Source organism: Cetorhinus maximus, chromosome 8, assembly GCF_964194155.1.
Source record: "Cetorhinus maximus chromosome 8, sCetMax3.hap1.1, whole genome shotgun sequence".
NCBI lineage: Eukaryota > Metazoa > Chordata > Chondrichthyes > Lamniformes > Cetorhinidae > Cetorhinus > Cetorhinus maximus.
This window is the reverse complement of record NC_135886.1, coordinates 115,164,180-115,185,683: the sequence shown is the minus strand read 5'-3', so window position 1 is coordinate 115,185,683 and position 21,504 is coordinate 115,164,180. Positions and strand designations below refer to the sequence as shown.

Genomic DNA, 21,504 nt, shown 5'->3' with positions numbered 1-21,504 from the left:
TAAGGGTGGAGTACGGGACTTGGTTTACAAAATGTAAAATGTTGACTCTTGTGAAACAGTTCTTTAAGATTTAATAAGCTACATTGTCTTAGCCTACAAATTGCACTTTGAAAGTAATTCATAGGGCAGAATTTTAGGGCCCCGTTTCACCGGGGACGGGGCCGTAAAACGCGGCGAGACATTCTAAACCCCATTGGCTTCGGCTACATAAAGTAAAATCCGGCGAGACATTCTAAACCCCATTGGCTTCGATACATAAAGTAAAATCCCGCTGCCGTAAAATTTTGCCCATAGTGTGAGGAACATTTAATCGCGTAATGTGATAAGGTGCCAAATAAAAGCAAGTATCAGTATTTATTATGGTATTTTAATGCCATGGTTTCTTTTCTAATGATGTCTAAGTCAATACATGTTGTCTTGTTGGAGACTGTGGTCCACATTTTGATGGTTATTGGCCATCATACTGACAAAGAAAAGCATCATAAATGAAACTTTATTGTTTTTTGATATCATTCCATAATAAAAAAAATCTAATAGTTTCCTCAATGGCTGATGATTAGGTGTAGTATTCAATAATGTACTGAGTCATTCATATCTGCAAGAGCAAAGGTTTAGTGTCAGCCTTTGCTGATTTAAGTGTCTCAGTAGTGTGGCAGAGGAATGCTACAATTTACCTCAGTATACTAAGGAGAAGGAGGAGAAAAATTAACCAGAGCATTGAGGCATTTCTTCAAAAAAGAATAATTGCACATGATAGGTTCTGTGTGTTAAATTAAAATTTCAACAGAAATCCATAGAATAGCAAAATTGAATTACACTTATAAAGTGTTAGTTAGGTGTGATTAGTGCTAGTTGTCTAAATTAGTGGTTTAAATGTACAAAAGATGGCCTTGACTTTGGAATCAGTGACAGAAGAATAACATTTATTATGTTTACAGCTGCTGACAAACATTTTCTGGGGTTTTAAATGGCAACGAATGGTTACCTGTGATCTTTTTAGGTGTGGTGCCTTCCAGAGAGGATGTGTATCATGTGTGAGCAAAGTAAACAATAGTGTGCCTCTTCAACCACTAAGTACTCAGTTTATATTAGAATGTTTAATTTGTAAAATCGTGTACAGAAAGTAAAACAAGGTGAGAAAAACAAAAAGAGTCAGGAGGAAAAATGAACAAAAATACATCCAATTCTTTTAATTCTCCAACATTAATTAATTTCTGAAGGAATAAGACTTCATATTTGTAAAATTAAATTTTCAGGGCATTACAAATATGAGGTTTAAACGAGTGTTATGTTTTTGGACTGTGCCTTTAATTTAGGATAAAATGAAATGGGTCATGTGACCTGTTCTGTAGTCTGCCTAATAATAAGCCTGGGCAACTTGGCTGTTAAAGGTTAAAGGGAGTCCCAGGTTTTTTGCTGGAAAGAAGGTGTAAGGTGTTCCACTCTTGGATACAATGGCAATAGCATCTGTGTTTACAGTGGTTAGACTGCTAGTCTGCAAAGTCCCAGGAAGGTGTTGCGAATGTCAGGTTATAAACAGCTATGCTTTAAACTATCCATTTAATTCCAAGATAAAATAGAGTTGGAGTGTAAACAATAGCAAATCAGAATTTCTACCTGGATACAAGGCCCTTGTGATTCACATTGCTATAGAGATGGGCATGGAAAAGGATGAGTCCTTAGGAAACCATTGTGAGATCGTGTTACAGGCTTTCTTAAAGATATTCTTGAAACTCACAGACAAGGCAGTTGGTCAGGATCCGGGAGAGAGGGAGCAGCTAGAGGCCAAAAGCCTCTGTGGTTCACCATGCAGGAATGTAGGTGGAAGCTTGCATTTAGATTGAAAAGACCAAATTTGTGAGGATCTGAAACAAAGCTGGAAGATTTGCCTAGCTTGTGCTGAAGAGAGGAACACCAGGAGAATCCCTCATCGTGAAAGACAGTTCTGGGATTAAAAGTCACCAGGCAGGAAAGGTAAATAACAGAAGCAAACCTCAGGAGTTGAGAATCACCTTCGACTCGCTCTGGGGAATCAAATGACTACTTCAGGAACAGTGTAAAGTATACCTGTGAAAAGGGTTTTTCAGTTGTGTTAAATGTAAAATGGGAAGGTTCTGTTCTGAAGTTCAAAGCATACGTTGCCTACAAAAATAATGTTTAGTCATTGTGCTTTTAATCTGTTTGTCACCGTAAAAGCCTTACAATGTGAATACTGGTCTTGGCATCCTTTCAGGTGAATGGATTTAAAAAAAAAATTAACAGTCACTGCTGGAGATCATAACAAGGGCCAATTTGTTATGTAGTAATTAAGACTTACCAGATTTTTAAAACCACTTACATCTGAATGCACCAGCCCTAACTTTTTCTCGTGTATTTAGTGGTTAAGAACAATAATTTCAAACACTTAGGGCTGAGTGTTCACTGCTGCATGCGGGTGCGTGCCTGACACGCACGAGTGTGAAATAGCGCGCAATGATGTTGGGCAAGCGTCCCGACATCATTGTGCACCCGTGCGATATTTCAGTCGGCAGGCGCTCAGGAGCCGGCAACGCACCCGCCGACAATTAAGATGGCTCTTATGTCCATTAATGAAGTAGTTAAAGTTAATTTTTCCCTGCCTGTCCAACTTTGTGGTTGGTGGATGAAAAGGCCAAGCGGCCTTTGGATTTTTGAGCAAACCTCATCCACGGGCGGGATGAGGTTTCCGATGTTAATTAAAAATTTTAAAATCTCATTTTTAACATGTTCCTGCTCATGTGACAGAGTCACATGAGGGGACATGTTTACCTCAATTTTAAAACCTTAATTTTTAATGTTAGAAATCTTCAGCTCCCTGAGGCAGCTCTGTGCCTTCAGAGAGCTTTCCCTGAGCGCACCCACGTGCATGCGCCGACTTCCGCGCTTGCCCACCTAGGCTGCACTGAGTGTTTCAGCGCGTGATTCACTCTGGCTGGTCGTAAATTTCCTCTCCAATGGTGGCGGAAGTTTCACCCTTAGATGAGGGAATTAAATGTAATATCTCCAAATTTGCAGATGACACAAAGCTGGGTGGGAGGGTGAGCTGTGAGGAGGATGCTTCAGTGTGATTTGGAGAAGCTAAGTGAGTGGGCAAATGCATGGCAGATGTAGTATGATGTGGATAAATGTGACGTTATCCATTTCGGTAGCAAAAACAGGAAGGCAGATTATTATCTGAATGGCTATAAATGGAGAGAGGGGAATGTGCAATGAGACCTGGGTGTCCTTGTACACCAGTCGCTGAAGGTGCAGCAGGCGGTAAAGAAGGCAAATGGTATGTTGGCCTTCATAGCTAGAGGATTTGAGTACAGGAACAGGGATGTCTTGCTGCAATTATACAGGGCCTTGGTGAGACCACACCTGGAATATTGTGTGCAGTTTTGGTCTCCTTATCTGAGGAAGGATGTACTTGCTATAGAGGGAGTGCAGCAAAGGTTTACCCGACTGATTCCTGGGATGGCGGGACTGACATATGAGGAGAGATTGAGTCGATTTGGATTATATTCACTGGAGTTCAGAAGAATGAGGGGGGATCTCATAGAAACCTATAAAATTCTAACAGGACTAGACAGGATAGATGCAGGAAGGATGTTCCCGATGGTTGGGGAGTCCAGAACCAGGGGTCACAGTCTGAGGATATGGGGTAGACCATTTAGGACTGAGGTGAAGAGAAATTTCTTCACCCAGACAGTGGGGAGCCTGTGGAATTCGTTACCACAAAGTCGTTGAGGACAAAACATTGTATGTTTTCAAGAAGGAGTTAGATATAGCTCTTGGGGCGAAAGGGATCAAAGGGTATGGGGAGAAAGCTGGATCAGGCTATTGAGTTGTATGATCAGCCATGATCATAATGAATGGCGGAGCAGGCTCGAAGGGCCGAATGGCCTACTTCTGCTCCTAGTTTCTATGTTTCTATGTTTCTAAATTGTGGTTGGGGCCCGATTGCAGGTGGCGGTCGGTTTTGTGGTTGCTCCTGGGCCCGCCCGCCGTGCCCGCCCAATGAGGTAAAAATCCTGCCCTTAATGTATTTCACCACAGAATCAATTAATGAGGTACCATTGTAGTGAAGTTTATGGAGGATCAGAGTAAATTGGATAGCAACTATGAGATATTCCCATTTAAGTGTACATGTGCGATTATTGGAAGTTGCAGTCTGGTTTAGTCTATAATAACGGTCAGTGCTATTCGCCTCATTAGTCCAACTGCAAAATCCAGCTCTTAATGTTCCTCAGGATAATCTCAATGCTGCACACACTGAATTGATTTGAAGTGCAGTAATTTTGGGCAATGTCAGCAAATAACGATGGGATAAGTTACTGGCTCTTTGTTCCAGTGCATTGAGAAAGAAATGTTGGTGGGAAAGATCGCTACTCTTTTTCAAATCATGCCACCCTGTCTTTAACCTAACCACTGGCGCAGGCAGACAAGACCTCAGGTTAACATGCAAAAAACAATCAATCCAGATTATCTTCTATAATGTAAGCGTGAACTTATAGCCCTTCCGACTCTGGGATGGCTTTGTTATCATGTTTTTAAAAAATTCATTCATGAGATGTGAGGGTAGCTGGCAAGGCCAGCATTTATTGCCCTTGAGAAGGTGGTGGTGAGCCACCGACTTGCATACACTGATTGGCTTGCTAGGGCTGTTTCACAGTACAGATATGAGTCAACCACGTTGCTATGGGTCTGGAGTCACATTTTGGGCTGGACCTTCAGTCGGGTCAGCAACTAGAATTGGGGGCTATCTCCACGAGTAATCAGTCTTACTGAATCCTTCAGTTAAATCAGCAACCTTGTAACCGCAACAAAATTGTGAAACGCCAGTATGATTGGCATCATTTGCGAACTCCAAAACAAGACATTGGGCAAGAAAATGGCAGCTGGAATCATCACGGGTTGGGTTCTGATGTTTGCATTGGTACCATTCAAAAAGATAAGCACGTCACCAATTGTTATATATTTTCTTCTTTAATATATAGTATATTGAGACATCTTCATGCACATCAAGAGCTTTATTGAAGTACAACCTCTCATGTTACTTTTGCATTAAGGATATTATTACATCTGTTTCAAAAATTCAATGTTATAAGTAAGCCTATGTGTAATAAAGATATATGAATACATACAGATCTGCTTTCACCGTGGTACAAAAATCAATTGTAGTCTGTAACAGCAAGTTATGTTAATATTTGTAGCATCTGCGACCTTTCCAGAAGAAAATAATTTTGACTTCAAAGCAAAATTAAAATAGACTCCAAAATTCTGAAAAATGTATCAAATAATCGTAGTGTAGTGGTGACCAGCTTAATATCAGGTCTCCTGCTTGTTTCTGCATGCCACATGGTCCTTTGCTTCCCTCTTTAGTTGCTCATAAGAGCCTCCCATTTTCCACTTCAATAAGAAATGAGCAACATGAGTAGGTAAAGAATACATGAGCTGGTTTCCTGTTGCATCCTTCATGTGTGACACAAGTCCTCTTCCTGAAGGATCTTCTGCTCGGAAGCAGCAGTTATTCCTTGAGAATCTAGCTCTTCCACCATCACCACCAAAGATTTGCTGGTTCTGCTGTTGACCATGGTTTGTAACTCTGAGCATGAGACTCTTATCTGGGCCTGGGGCAACTTGCAAAAGGACAGGGAAAATCTCTCCCTGAGCTGTCAAATGATCTTGGTACCCTACAGTGTAATAAGTGTACAGAAGAAAAGTCCCTGAGGAGTATACCCAAAGCTCCCTACTAGAAAACACATCCTGTGCTCTCATTTAGCACATACATCTTCAGAAACTTTTCAGAAATTTCTAAATCTGAAACCATAAAAGTGCAATTTTGTCTATTTTAGGTGTTTTCCTGCAATATGGGAAATAAACTAGTAGGTATGCTGGTAAATACCATAATCGTCCCACTAATTCTTTTCATGTGTCAAAGGCAAGACCTTTGGATTTTAGTAATCAAGGAAAATTTAACCAAATTGCACCTTGTGCTCCCCAAAATATGCATAAGAAACATTTGTATCCAGTGGAATAGATAGAAACACAATTGAATTTATTCAGCCACAGAAAAGCAGTATCTTGGTTGTACAGCTAGCCTAGAAATTGTGCAGCTATTGTACAGTTGTACAGAACTTGCACAGTTCCAATGGGAATTTGAGTTCAAAGTTCAAACTTGAACTTGTGCAGAAATGGTACAGTTGTACAGCTAGCCTAGAGCGAGCCCAGCTCTGAAAAAGAGTCATATGAACTCAACCTTAACTCTGTCTTTCTCTCCACAGATGTTGTTAGACCTGCTGAGTTTTTCCAGCATTTCCTGTTTTTGTGTTAGCCGAGAAATCCATTAGCCTCTTACCTGTTTTAATATCACACACTTGCTCTTTCTACGTTGGATTGGGCTACTCATGGCTGATTAAAATATTTTAAAAAGGGTCCCATGCTAGTTGTAAGACCCTACTGTGATATTGACCTGCCCCACCAACTAACTTGCTATATGTCAAACTCGCTCAGGAGCTTGTGACACTATCAAGCAGAAAGGATCCATCAGCAAAGCTATTTAAAGGGTTCATCCATCAGATAGTGTTAGTTTATCCTTTTAGGCTTCAGAGCATTTTGAGGCCTATTTTCTGATCTATAATAGTTCATTCTGACTTCTGAGAAGAAGTTTTTGCTGGTGCTGCATTGTTTTTTGCCTGTTCCCAAAACAGTTTTACTGCAGTCATTAATAGTTTGGTAGGGCTGCCTTAGGACTCAGGCAGAGGGGAGCACCAAAAATTCAAGCGATGGCAGGTGCAGCTGGGAGAAGAGGGATGAGAAGGAGGGCACTGTGTAAAGCAGAGTTACAGTGGGTTTCCAGAAAGCGATCCTACTTGACCTTGAGGAGCAATGTCTCAGGTGCTTTTGCTTCACAATGGAGGCTACCAGCAAGCTCTGTCACTGTTACAGTCGCAACTCAAAGCATGGAATGACTAGAAATAGCCATGGTTGTCAAGGTCACCATGGTCCTTAACTTATTTTTTCCATGGAGGAGAGTGTGTGCAGGCAGGCTCCTCCTCCGGTTGTAGCCTGCTGTCTCAACTTGTGCGTGATTTTCTCCTCTAAGAAAGAAGAGACTATGAGGGGCTTGAAGATGTTTAGCAAATGTATCCGTCCTGGTTAAATATTAGATGTACAATGTGCACGATGTGGGTTGCTATAGCAGCGATTGTGTGACAGTGAGGAAAAGGACGTGGAGTGTAGTGCAGTCATTGTGGGTTAGTGGTGGGGTTGGTGGAGGGGAGTATTATGAGTAGCGAGGCTGCAAATGCGAGCAGAGAGCAAGAGATTAGTATTCTTGCTTTGACAACACTGACGGGTAAATGAGTTTCATTGGCCATGGCAGCCATGCCCTGGTAGCTAAACTCCTGGCATTGCCCTTCTTGGCAGCCTCTATCCATTGGCAGCAGAGATGTTACCTGTTCGCTTTCTGCTTCCTGGGGAAGTGGAAACACATCTTCTACTACCTGGGCCTTGGTCTCCTGTGTGATATTGGATATATAAGTACCCTGTTGTAACCTCTATCAGCCACCTTCCTGAATCTGTGCAATTCCCCTGAAGTCTGAAACCAGAATTCACCTCTCCTGGAAGAAGTGCCACACCTCCACCAAAAACTGGCTTTACATCTGATCATTACGAATGAGGTCCCAGCATGAATCTGACGAGTTGTTTTGAACTGTGCAAACAAATGCTTCCCCGCTTTCAGGTGCAGTCAAGTTTGTGGGCCATTGCTTTTCAGATGCCAGCTGCTTTGAGGCTGTTCGTTACTTCTTGCTAGAAGGTTTCCACGTTGCAGTACTGGGATGGAAATTCTCGAAAGCTGGTTTGGAAAAAAATCCTCTTGAAAGAAGCCTAAACCCTATTTCAACTAATTGAAAGTAGTGGCTGCAAAATTCATTTGCATAACACCTGTGATATCAGTGCTGCAGGTGCCATTTCCGAGCCAAAATAACATCTGTGCTGTGTATACACCCTTCAGTTGTGGGCTGTGCTGGAAACCATTTTGGGTAGGTTGGTAGCATCAGCATTAGGTGAGTGCAGCAGAAGAATGCAGAGTAGGCAGCTTGAGATGCCAGTGAGCGTATAACACTGATTTGATTCTAGTGATGCCATTTTTGAACTTTCTTCTCCTCAACTCCTTCCAGGCTGCAGCAAGGATGCCTCTTAGCATCTCCCATTTTGTTGTCTACTGCTTTAAGTGGGAGATGACTCGCAAACTGTACTGCAAAGAGAGGGGAATACATTGCCTCCTCCCATTCCAGAGCGAAGCAGGTGGAGCAAGTAGGATGCTTCGACAGGATAGCAGACTTCCCCGTGGTGCAGCTGTCATTGACTGCACACTGATTACTTTGTGGGTACCACATATAAATTCAGAGAAGTACTGCAACCGCAAAGTGTTTCACTCCCTTAATGTGCAGCTCGTGCACGGCCATACCCAGCACATCATCTGTATCAATGCTCACTATCCTGGCACTGATCATGATGCCTTCAACCTGCACCAGTCTGATGTACCATCAGAATTTGAGCCACCTTAAGAGACCACATGTGGCAAGGGCTACCCAGTGGTCACCTGGCTCATGAATCTGGCACACAACCCATGCACACCTGGGCTGCATTCATATAATGAGAGCCATGCTGCAACACAGAATGCCATTGAGTGGACCATTGAGGTGCTTAAGCAATGCTTCCACTACTGGACCTCTCTGGAGGAAACCTGCAGTACTTGCCAGAGCACATGACATGATTCGTTGTGTTCTGCTGCATCTTGTGCCACTTCACCATCATGAGGTCACTTTTCATCAGGTATATGGGAAGTAGCTGAGGAGAAGGAAGAGCAAAGGATGAAGAGGAGAAGAGGGAAGGGAGGAGGCAGCCAATATCCCCATTTCTTGCCAGACTTTTACTGATTAGCTCATTTGACTGCGGCACCAGTAAATGCAACCCCAATTTCCCAATGAACAACAATCACACTTACCTTCCCCCTGTTACTTACCATCACTGCATTACTGATCCATTTATAGCCAATTATCCTTGAGCCCACCGGGTCAATTCTTGATCTTTACCGAGTTACCTGATTTCATCTGGAGCAGTAGTTGGGGAATTACAATCAGAACCTTGGCAGCATTGGGCACTTTAGGGTGAGCAATATGATAAGCTTCTTTCTCAGGGATAGAAAACCATTAGGTAGGGTTCCTACTCCTATTTGCTGAGTAATTACAGGCCTTGCTTGGCTGTGATACCAGGAATAATTGAATAACTGTCAGGTTCATACATGAGGAATGGATTCTTAAACGAGGTATGAGAGTCAACCCGCTCAGAGTGGAATGGGAAGGGATGAAGATTGGGAAAAATAATTTGCTGTAACTGAAGATGAACACTGTTACTGGCATTACTAATAATTACACATTTAACTCAAATTTGTTTCATAGCTGGTTATATTCATTCTTGAGCAAACTCTTGGCCAACTTCAGGTCGACTGCAAATTAATTCATTAAATATCTATGCAATAGGTTTTATTCTGAGCAAGGGAATTTTTTACACAGCAGTATCAGGAATTAATTAGGTAGGGCATCGGTAGTATTCTAATACTCCTTGAGTTCTCGTTAAATGTTCTGTTTGTGATACTATTTTGAGCCAAAGATATTAACTAGAATAAACACTCAGACATTTTGAAATAACTTGTAAAATGGAACATACTTTTGAACAGATGGTACACAACTCTGAGATCACACAGCAGCTGTGTTGCTGTCTCAGTAATTGGCTTAGTAGAGCAGCAGTCAGGTTTTGCAGATGGACTGATCTCAAGGTTGATACTCATATTCTGTTAGGCAGTCCTACAAAGATAGTTTCTTTCCCATTGATCTTTCTTTCAGGCTCTACAGTGGGACAGTGGAGGGAGAAGAGAAGACTCTGTCAAGCCAAGGCTGTTCCATCATAACAGTCACCAACAGTGGACCTCTTGTTAGCTTCTGAACACTGGGACTGTGGGATTTCACTTTATTTGTGTACCTTGCTAGTGGGCTAATTAACACTTAGAAGGTTTGCTTAGTGCACTACACCCAGTGAAATCTTAAACACATCAATGAAGACATTTTATTATGAATAATGCATAATGAAATCTTACTGTCTTTTCTATTGCAGTTCTCCATTCATACATGAATAGAGTTTAGTTTTTAAACTTATTATTTTGAAGAGTGTTATTCCTTACAATAACATTTGCTTCCCCCTCAAACCACAGAAACAACAAAAAGGTTGGGGTGAAGAAGGCTGAGTGGGTGCAGACCACTGTCATGTTTAAATTAAAAGGAGTGAGTGGGTGTAGAGATTGCAGCCATGCTGTGTTGAAGAAATAAGAGAAAAGATTACGAGGAAAGCAGTTAATTATAATAGGAAATGAAGGACAAAACTAAACAGAGTTGGGGGAGTTTACAATGGGAGTGCAGGTGCTGGTACTGAGATGACATAAAGAGTGATACAGCTGTACTAAGAATAGAAATATAGAGGTTGAGGCAAATAGCAAGTTTAGGATGTGGAAAAACATGAAGTACTGGCCAGATGTATCAAGGGTAAAATGTAGACATTTGTACATGGAATTTCATTTAAAGTGGGGCAGGTAAATATAGGGAATCAGGCTTCATTGTGGCTTGTGACAAATTAACTGATATATCTCTGACTAGAATTGCACTCTATGATCAGTTGGAGAGTTACAACATACACTTAGTGGTTTCGTTAGCTCTACAAATTTTTAACCTTATTTTTCATTGTTTACAATGAATTACCCTGATAGGCGTAACTTTTTTCAATTGTACAAATACCCGGCGGGGAATTTTCCTGCAGAGCAGAATACGGCTCTAGAGGCGAGGGTACTCTATGGGATGTCCATGTTCCTGCTCTTAGTAAAGTGCCGTGAATTACCCATTGCTTACCTTCCGCTGCTCCCCTAATATTGCAATGACTCATTCTCTCTCACTTCACACCTTAACCTTTCCGCCCCCAACATGTAACTTGTAAAATGAAGAAAACAGGAAGATCATGGAGCTGATGGGGAATAATCCAAATCAGGTCAATGAAACTTACCTTAAGGTTTCTTACGCAGATGTTTTTTTCATTCATTCATGGGATGTGGCTGTTGCTGGCTAGGCTAGCATTGGTCTTGGCAAGGTGGACGTGCAAAGGATGTTTCCTTTTGTGGGTGAGTCCAGAACTAGGGGGCACTGTTTTAAAATTAGGGGTCGCTCTTATAGGACAGAGGTGAGGAGAATTTTTTTCTCTCTGAGGGTTGTGTGACTTTGGAACTCTCTGGGCAGCATTTTCCGTTCGTCGGGCGGGCCCAACCCAATCTCCAGCGGGCGCAGACCCAATCCCCGCCAGCGAAGTAGGCCGCACCGCCATTTTACATGGGTGGGTCAATTAAGGCCCATCCAGCGTGACGTCCGGCAGGAAGCGCTATGCGCTCCCTGTGCGGGCTGGGGGGGGGATATCTCTAAAAGCGAGAGTGCGCTCTTCCGCGCATGCGCATGAAAGAGCGTACATCTCCCTGAAGCTAAGTGCAGCCTCAGGGAGATCGCCTGGACTTTGAAAAATATTAAAAATAGAAAAAAAAAATTCCCTTACATGTCTCCCTCACATGAAAATGTCACATGATTTGGGACATGTTCATAATTTACAGAATAACTTTATTAAAATTTTTAAAACCCTGCATGAAACCTCATCCCGCCGGTGGATGAGGTTTCATGTTTTTTCTATTTGCCGCCGGGGCTCCTGGCCGACCCGCCAACCTTAAGGTTGGACGGGCAGGTCCTTTAATTAGTTAAATGATCCTGTGAATGGCCTCAATTGGCCATTGACAGGTTGGCGGGTGGACAGCTGATTTTGCTGCGGGCCCGTCTTCCTTAAAATTTAAACGGGGCGGGATGATGTCGGGGGTTCCGCCCGACATCATCCCGCGTCATTTTACCCGTCGGCGAGCGGGCCCCGCCCCCTGCTCGCTGACGGCAAAATTCTGCCCTCTGTCTCTGAAGGTGGTGGAGGCGGGGTCACTGAATATTTTTAAGGCGGAGGTAGATAGATTATTGTTAGGCAAGGGAATCGACGGTTACCTGGGATAGGAATGTGGAACTTGAAACACAAACTGATCAGCCATGATCTTATTGAATGGCGGAGCAGGCTCGAGGGGCAGGATGGCCTACTTCTGTTACTATTTCGTATGTTCGCATGTACTGGCAATTTTGCGCCTGAGGACAGTGTACCAATAGCCCGACGTGTTGCCGCTGGGGCTGACGGCTACTGCCCAGAAGCAGCTGGTGATCAATTAAGGCCATTATTTCAATAATTAGCCAGTATTTTCTGAGAGCAATGGCAGTTTACTGGAGGCGTCTGCAGATTATCTGCTCCAGGAAGTGAGAGCACAGTTAGCGCACCAGAAAATGATTATACAGGGTGATTTTTAAATGGGTTTGTAGGTTTCATCCACAAGCAAATGCTTTCAAGTGGAAATGTTTCCCCTGCAGACTGATCAACCTGATAATTCTGAGTGCTAGGATTTGTCTGCCAGTTACAGAATTAGTAGCACACCTGCATCTGTGGTGCCGTCTCCCTCTCTGTTCAACTGAACAGTGCACACCATTCTTAGTGGGGTTTCCAGCCACCCTTCTCTTCGGCCATTGATTGGCCCTTTTGCATCTATGGCCCACCTGCAGTCCCTAGTACTTAATTGGCCATCTCTGGGAAGATCATGCCCAATGACCTGTCACTCACTCTCCTGGGTTCCTGACCTGGTATACACCCTGACAACAGGATTGGCATGCTAGCAGCAAAATTCAGCCCTAAGAACCAACCAGCTACTATGGACTAGAGCCAGGTGTAGGTTAGACTGGGTAGGGGTGGCAGGTTCCCTTTCTGACTGACCTAGCTGGAATTTTATCGTCACTGTTTTTGGTGTTAGTCCACAAATTACCAGATTTATTGAACTTAGCTTCAAAACTCACTATGATGGGATTTGAACTCACAACCTCGAGTTTACTAGTCCACTACCACAGTGGCTACACCACATACCTGAGCAATTGTGTATATTTAAAACACTGATTGTGTTGTGCATTTACATGGCTTTGTCAGCACAGCAGCAAAAATGAAAGGAATAGTTTGTTCGGAGTGCATAAATTGTGTAGATAACCATGGGCTGGATTTTACCGTCGGCGAGCGGGGGCGGGGCCTGCTTGCTGACGCATAAAATGACGTGCGGTGACGTCGGACAGAACTCCCGATGTCACCGCGCCCCATTTAAATTTTCAGAAAGGTGGGAGTGCAGCAAAATCAGCTGCGCGCCCACCGACTTGTCAGTGGCCAATTGAGGTCATTGACAGAGCAATTAAAGTAATTAGTGGACCTGCCCGTCCAATCTTAGGGTTGGTGGGCAGGCCAGGAGCCCTGGTGTGAACTGGAAAAAACATGAAACCCCATCCAAGGGCAGGATGAGATGTCATGTAGGGTTTTAAAAATTTTAATAAAGTTTTTTTGGAAATTATGAACATGTCCCAACTCATGTGACATTGTCACATGAGGGGATATGTTAGGGAAATTTTATTTTTCTATTTTTAATATCTTTTAATGTACAGCCGATCTCCCTGAGGCAGCACTTAGCCTCAGGGAGATGAGTGCGCTCTTTCGTGTGCATGTGTGAAAGAACACGCTCTCGATTTTAGGAATCCCCCCCCCCTCCACACGCACAGGGGGCGCATAGCACTTCCGTGCGGACGTCACGCTGGGCGGGCCTTAATTGGCCCACCCATGTAAAATGGCGCCGCGCCTCAGATCAGGGGCACTGATCGGAAGTGCGCCCGCACGCACCCGCCCATCAACATCCCCCCCGACGGGGGGAAAATTCAGCCCCATATTTAGATGCCCAAAAATCTTAGACCTCAAAATTCGTTTCCAGAGTGCCAGTAGTTTCATCAGTTTAGTTAAAAAATAGCATCTGCATCACTTCTGCCCACTACTGGCACAACCTGTGTGGAATGCCATCCTCGTGAGGATAGAAGTATCATATGCACATGCAAGAAGTATATAGAGTAGTCAGATTGTGATGTCAGTCAGCATCTAATGCTGATTTTTACACTGTCCTGCCATTTTGGGCCTCACCACACCAGTTAACACCTCTTAAACACACACAGCTGAACATGCATTCAGCAGCACTAGCAGACCGACTATCAGCCCAACACCAGCCCTCGTTAAAAGGGGTTGCCACAATTCTGAGAAAATAAAAGCCACCATAAAGCAACAATTCCATACCAACTTTATCCATCAAAACACCCACTACTCCATACATTACTTAACTATTCACCCTTGTGAATTACCTTGGTGCCTCTTTGGGTGCCTTTGCCTGGCATGGTGCTCCTAATCAGTGCTGCCCTAAAAGCCCCCTTGAACACCATTATCCACAGCCATGATAGCAGCTGGGTTTGCACGGCAGCGAGCTGAGATTTCATGACCTTGGTCTAAGCTTCCACTGCAGTACTCAGACATTGGCTGGCTTCTGCCTGTGCTGCAGTGGAAGCTGAGACATTGGCCATCAGGTATAGCACGATGGCTGGGCCTGCAAGTGTTCTCATGGAGTTGACCACAACTAAGAAGGATGGGCTTTGAGTTCTGCACAAATCCCTGTGTCAAGTTGGAGCCAAAATCTCTGTGCTTCTTAATAGTGACAACAGGCTGTCTGGCAGGACTATCAACACATCAAGGGCTTCTGTGTGCATGCCCATCAGCCAGTTCACTACATGATTCCATTAAAGTCCTCATCTGAGTCTTCTGCAGCATAACTCAGCCTCCAGGGAACTGGGTGACCATGTGATCCATTTCCCCTGCCTTGGCTGCAGCCACTTGTGCCTGGTAACTCCTCCATGTGCTGGCTCTGCCTCAATACTACCCTCCAACTTTTCACAGTGTTAATATCTGGACTGCTGGCTGCGACTGTCAGATTGAGTGATAGTGCTTCTTCCTCCTCAGTCTTCTTCATTGAGGCCTTCAGCCTCTCGCTTCACAGGCTGGTAAAGCATGAGTTCTTAGATCTTTAATAGCATAGAAGCACAATGGCAGGATTAGGGTGAGGGAAGGGGAAGAAAGCATGGTTACAGTAAAATGTGCACCCCCCCCAACACCTTGTCACCACACCAAATTTAAAATACAGTAGATGTTTTGTTCTGAGTCTAAATAACAGCTAGCTACAATCACTAAAGCTACATTTTCTTTTACAGGTGTTCTGGATTAGTTTACACATACCGTGTTTTCAAGACCCCTACTGATTCATGGACTGTTGAAGTAAGTGAGAAACTATAATCTTTAAATAAACTTAAACATGTTTATTTAAATTTTGTTTACATTGTGTTTCATATGTATGTTCAGCCTTTGGGGCCTTTTCAGGCACTGTGGTTGCCGACTGGTTCCGCAGGGAAGGCAAGGAGCAGCTGGGGCAGTGGGGTACAGTGGGCTGATAAAACTCCCTGTGGGTTTTAGGAACAGGGTGACGCTGTCTTCTGTTATTTCAGATGTGTTTCTCCCTTTTATGGGGACATTGGAACACTCCTGACGGTGACCTTGTCAAGTAAGTTTCCAAAAAAAGGACCTGATTTTCTGGTATTCCTGGAGTTCAAATTGGAAGCTTTCTATTTCTCTTTCATGTTGACATATGGTGCTTTATCCGTAAGCTTATTTTTGGAGTTAATGTACTTTTAACTAGCTGTCAGTTTCCATTATCTTCCGTGTCGGATAATGGACATTCCATGGTATGTGGAACCATGGTGCTATTCAAACAGTACAGGCATTACACCATGGTACAGCTTTAGTGTTGATCCTTGTTAAGGCAACACAAATTTTCCAATCCTTTTTCTGATCTAAATAATTTGTTATTATGCTACTTAATATCTTAAATAATAAAGTTACACCCAACATTGCATGTTCCTTTAAGATCAGTTTCATTCAAAGTTGAAAGAAACAGAGTCAGCTGTCACTGTTTATCAGAGCTGCTGGAATTGACATTTTGACATTTTCAGTATGGTTATCATTAAAAAGGAAGGCAACTCTATAAATGCCAACACTTTAGTAGGGTTCTTCCTGGCTATAAGTTATTTTTCTAAAATTTTAGCTATTTATTTTAGTATTCTAAATTTACCTGTAAACACCACTTTCAGGTCATGAATTGAATTTATTTATATGCACAGATTGGTATATAGGGGTTGATTTGCACTTTCAGTGTGGATTGTAAACCAAAACAGTCACTCAATGTACACCCTGGTGGATTTAGCATTGACGTCAGAGGCGGGTAAATAATGGATGGCCGTACCACCAGCAGAGAAAGTTCAAATCTACTACTAGGTTTTATTCTGTGTATATAAATTAATCCGATTCATCAAATTCAAATTAATCTGGCAGTGAACATTAATATGTTAACTCCATCCCAACTGCCAACCTCCAAGCCATCTCTTTCCATTTCATTGATGTAGTGCTTATCTCTTGTTCCTTTTAAGCTGTAAATGTTCTTTCTTCACCTCATATCCCCACTGTAATGAAACTAAAATTGATCAACATATTCTCTGGGATAATTATTCATTTCCAATTTACACCAATTTCAGTCTTTAAAAACTTAACCTTGGTGTCACACAGTTAATCCTTTCTGATTTACCTATTCTTTTAATTTGTTTGATCTCGCTGGCATCTTGCAGTATGCATCTTGGTTACTCACCGTGGCTTCCCATTAAAAGGAATTGCTTAAAATGAAAACTGCAATTATTGCTATGTTGGCTTTCCATGAAATTGATATCGAGCATCCAAACATATCATGTAATATATGCACTGAAAGGATGGCCTTTCAGAGGCCAGTGAAAAAGCCAATTGGATAAGTACTGCTACTGGCCCTTGCAATTAATCTTACCCTTTACGTGGATTACAGTTGTAAAAGTTAATCATATATTATAGGTGCCATATCGGGTTATGAAGCTATCAGAAATCAGGAACAAAATATACAGAAACACTGCAGATTTTTGATTTAGTGTTAGTTCATATTATAGATAGATAAAAACACTGAAACCTAAACAGAAAAGTTAGAAGTGCACAACATCTGTGGAAAGAACAGACAGTTTATTCTTTTTGTTTGCATATGCCCTTCATCAGAACTGAAAATAAGAGATGAACAGGTGATAGGGGAAAAGGTGCAAACAGAGAGAGGAAGTATCAGTGGAATTATATAACAGGTCTTCTTCATCAAGTAATAGTTAAAAGTATTAAGGAAATAAAACAGATGAAAGAAATAATCTATAGGTTATGCGAAGACCTAAAGGGCGAGTGCTGCAAAGAAAATTGGAGAAAATGGGAGAGATGAAAACCATAGGGATAAGGTAGGAAAGTAAAAGTTTGAAATTGAATAGAAGATTCTGGAAAAGCACAGTGAGACTGGTAGCACCCCCCCAAAAAATAAAAATAAACAGGGATGCCCCAATACTAGCGTTGCGCTTTGATAAAGGGTGTTAGTGGACTTCCCACTGTTGTGAAACAGGCTTGGTAGTCTGGCACTAATATTACCTGCTTAGATAAAGGCAAAATACTGCAGATGCTGGAAATCTGAAACAAAAACTGCTGGAAAGACTCAGCAGATCTGACAGCATCTGTGGAGAGAAAGACAGAGTTAATGTTTCGAGTCAATATGACTTCTTCAGAGCTAAAGGGAAGTAGAAATGTGGTGAAGTATATACTGTATAAGAGGGGACGGAACAGGTGAAGCTGGATAGAAGGCCAGTGATAGGTGGAGGCAACGGAGAGGTTGCGAAAGATGTCATAAACAAAAGATCAAAGGGTTGTTAATAGTGGTGGTGCTAGCTAAAGGAGGCGTCACTGACCTCATCTCCTCTGGACATCTTCCCTCCACAGCTTCCAACCTCATAGTCACCCAGCCTCGGACAGCCCGCTTCTACCACCTCCCCAAGATCCACAAACAGGACTGTGCTGGTAGACCGATCGTGTCAGTCTGTTCCTGCCCCATGGAATTCATTTCTTCCTATCCTGACTCCGTTCTCTCTCCCCTTGTCCAGTCCCTTCCCACCTACATCTGCGATTCTTCTGATTCCCTACATCATATCAACAATTTCCAATTCCCTGGCCCTAACCGCCTCCTCTTCACCATGGATGTCCAATCCCTCTACACCTCCATCCCCCACCAGGATGGTCTGAGGGCTCTCTGCTTCTTCTTTGAACAGAGGCCCGAACAATCCCCATCCACCACCACTGTCCTCCGTCTGGCTGAACTTCTTCTCTCACTGAACAATTTCTCCTTAAACTCCTCTCACTTCCTCCAAATAAAATGTGTGGCTATGGGTACCCACATGGGCCCCAGCTATGCCTGTCTCTTTATGGGGTATGTGGAACACTCCTTGTTCCAGTCCCACTCAGGCCCCCTCCCATAACTCTTTTTTCGGTGCCGCTTCATGCTCTCGTCTGGACCTGGAAAAACGTATCAATTTTGCTTCCAATTTCCACCCCTCCATCACTTTCACATGGTCCATGTCCGACAATTCCCTTCCCTTCCTTGGTCTCTCTATCTCAATTTCTGGTGATAGACTGTCCACCAATATTCATTACAAGCCCACCGACTTCCACAACTACCTCGACTACAGCTCCTTACACCCTGCTTCCTGTAAGGACTCCATCCCATTCTCTCAGTTCCTTTGCCTCTGTCACATCTATTCCGATGTTGCCACTTTCCAAAACAGCGCTTCTGACATGTCTTCCTTCTTCCTTAACCGAGGTTTCCCACCCACGGTGGTTGACAGGGTCCTCAACCGTGTCCGACCCATTTCCCTCGCCTCTGCCCTCACACCTTCCTCTCCCTCCCAGAACCATGATATGTTCTCACTTTTCACCCCATCAGCCTCCGCATTCAAAGGATCATCCGCCATTTCTGCCAACTCCAGCATGATGCCACCACCAAACACACATCCCCTTCACCCCCCACCCTCGGCATTCCGTAGGGACCGTTCCTCCCGGGACACCTTGGTCCACTCCTCCATCACCCCATACGCCTCAACCCCCTCCCATGGCACCTTCTCATGCAATCGCAGAAGGTGCAACACCTGCCCCTTTACTTCCCCTCCTCACCATCCAAGGGCCCAAACACTACTTTCTAGTGAAGCAGCACTTCACTTGCATCTCCTTCAGTTTGGTCTACTGCATTCGCTGCTCCCAATGCGGTTTCCTCTACATTGGAGAGACCAAACGCAGACTGGGTGACTGCTTTGCGGAACATCTTCGGTCTGACCCAGACCTTCCTGTCACTTGCCATTTCAACACACCACCCTGCTCTCATGCCCACATGTCTGTCCTTGGCCTGCTGCAATGTTGCAGTGAAGCTCAACGCAAACTGGAGGAACAGCACCTCGTCTTCCTATTAGGCACTTTACAGCCTCCGGACTTAACATTGAGTTCGACAACTTCAGACCATGAACTCCCTCCTCCATCCCCACCCCCTTTCTGGTCCCCCCCTTTCTTCTTATTCATTTTAATTTATTTATATATATATTTTTTTCCCCACTTATTTTCGTTATTATTTTAAAAATTTATTTCCGTTTTGTTTATCGTTTTATCCCCAGCTTTTAGCCTTTTCGATCTTCTTTACCACCACCGTCCCCTCCCCCCACCCCACCCCCACTAGGACTTTCCAGAGTGCTTACCCTGAACCTGCCATTATCACATTCTGCTTTCCACTCTTAACGTCACCATTAGCACCTCCTTTAGCCGGCACCACCACTATTAACAACCCTTTGACATTTTGTTTATGACATCTTTTGCAATCTCTCCTTTGCCCCCATCTTCTATCCAGCTTCGCCTGTTCCGCCCCCCTTAAACAGTATATACTTTACCACATTTCTACTTCCCTTTAGCTCTGAAGAAGAGTCATACGGACTCGAAATGTTAACTCTGTCTTTCTCTCCACAGATGCTATCAGACCTGCTGAGTTTTTCCAGCATTTTTTGTTTTTGTTTCAGATCACCGGCTCAGATTCTGGCCTGAATGATTGTTTAAAACATACAAGCTTTAATATACATCAACTAATGACAATGTTCAGTTTTATATAACTGTCCTACGATATTATATTAAATGGCAAGCAATTAATACAACCTGTTTATCTTTGCACAAAGTCTCATTCAAGTTGATCTGACTTGTAATCTTTCTTGGAAGGAGACTAATGACCCCTGAGATGTTTCTGTCCTTTAAGAGTAACATGTCCTATTCTTTACTACTTGGCTACCTAGGGCTGCATCTACGCACAACACATGCATAAGTTCATGTTTGCTGAAGTCATGTATTTAAGGTTTATTCCATTTCTAATTTTTTGGCTTTCATCTCCATTCTGCAAGCTTTGGTTTTGGGTGGATGGGGAGCTTGGCGGTGCTCGTAATGTAAAATCGGTTGCCTGCCCAACATCTTCTCACACAACCCCAACCTGTCTCCTGTATTACAGTGGGTAAGTAAAGCACCAGGCAACCTGCCCGACCTTGGTCCTATTGACGCCCTTAAGTGACCAATTGATGGCCGCTTAAGGGCCTCATTCCGCCTCCTCCACTATAATATGTGCGGGAGGGGAAGGCAGAAACAAAGTGGGCAGCACAACAGCTTTCACTGTGTGGGCTACTGTGGGGCAAGAAGGTGGGGTACCTCCTTTGGGTGTCCCCTCTGCCCATCAGAGGCATCCCGCCCCCCTCCAAAGATAGTACCTAACCTTTAATCTTTCCTCCCTGACTCTAAAACACGGCTCTTTATGTCCCCTGTTGGGGTCTGCCAGTTAGGCCCGTTGAAAGTCCCCAGACTTACCTGAAGTCCAGGATCCATCAGTGATCTTTGTCAGGGGCTGCCTGTAGTCCCCAGCAGTGGCCACGGCTTGATGCTGACACTGCTGGGCCTACAGGGCTGCCAGTTTTCCAGGGTGGGATTCCTCCCAGATGAGGTGGAAGTCCCACTCTGACTCAAATAAAGCTTCCACCAGCTTAATATCACTGCAGGGCAGCTGGGTTCCAGGTGGGCGAGCTGACCACGGACTTTTCGGTTGGAGGGGTGTGGGAAATGTGTACAATCCATCCCCATGACAACTATCATCGATTGATGTAAAAACCCACCTGGTTGACTAATGTCCTTTAGGGAAGGAAATCTGCTATGCTTCCCCAGTCTGGCCTACACATGAGTCCAGACCCACAGCAGTGTGGTTGACTCTTAACTGCCCTCTGAAATGGCCTAACAAGACACTGAATTTTAAAGGATGGGCAGCAAATGCTGGTGTTGCCATCAACACCAACAGCACATAAATGAATAAAGAAAAAACAAAACTGAAAGTTCTCCTCCAAGCCACACATCATCCTGACTTAGAATCATAGTGGTATTTGTTCACTGTCACTGGGCCAAAAACCTGGAATTCCCTTCCCTACAGCACTG

General features: G+C 43.6%; 1 protein-coding gene across 1 annotated transcript in view; it reads left to right on the top strand.

Moving 5' to 3' along the window:
• LOC144683895 (SH2 domain-containing protein 1A-like) overlaps positions 1–21,504 on the top strand; it is a 66,167-nt gene that overhangs the window by 19,734 nt on the left and 24,929 nt on the right. Inside the window, exon 2 of the mRNA XM_078547451.1 lies at positions 15,288–15,351. Coding sequence (XP_078403577.1) covers positions 15,288–15,351 — 64 coding nt within the window. The remainder of the gene's footprint in view (positions 1–15,287; positions 15,352–21,504) is intronic.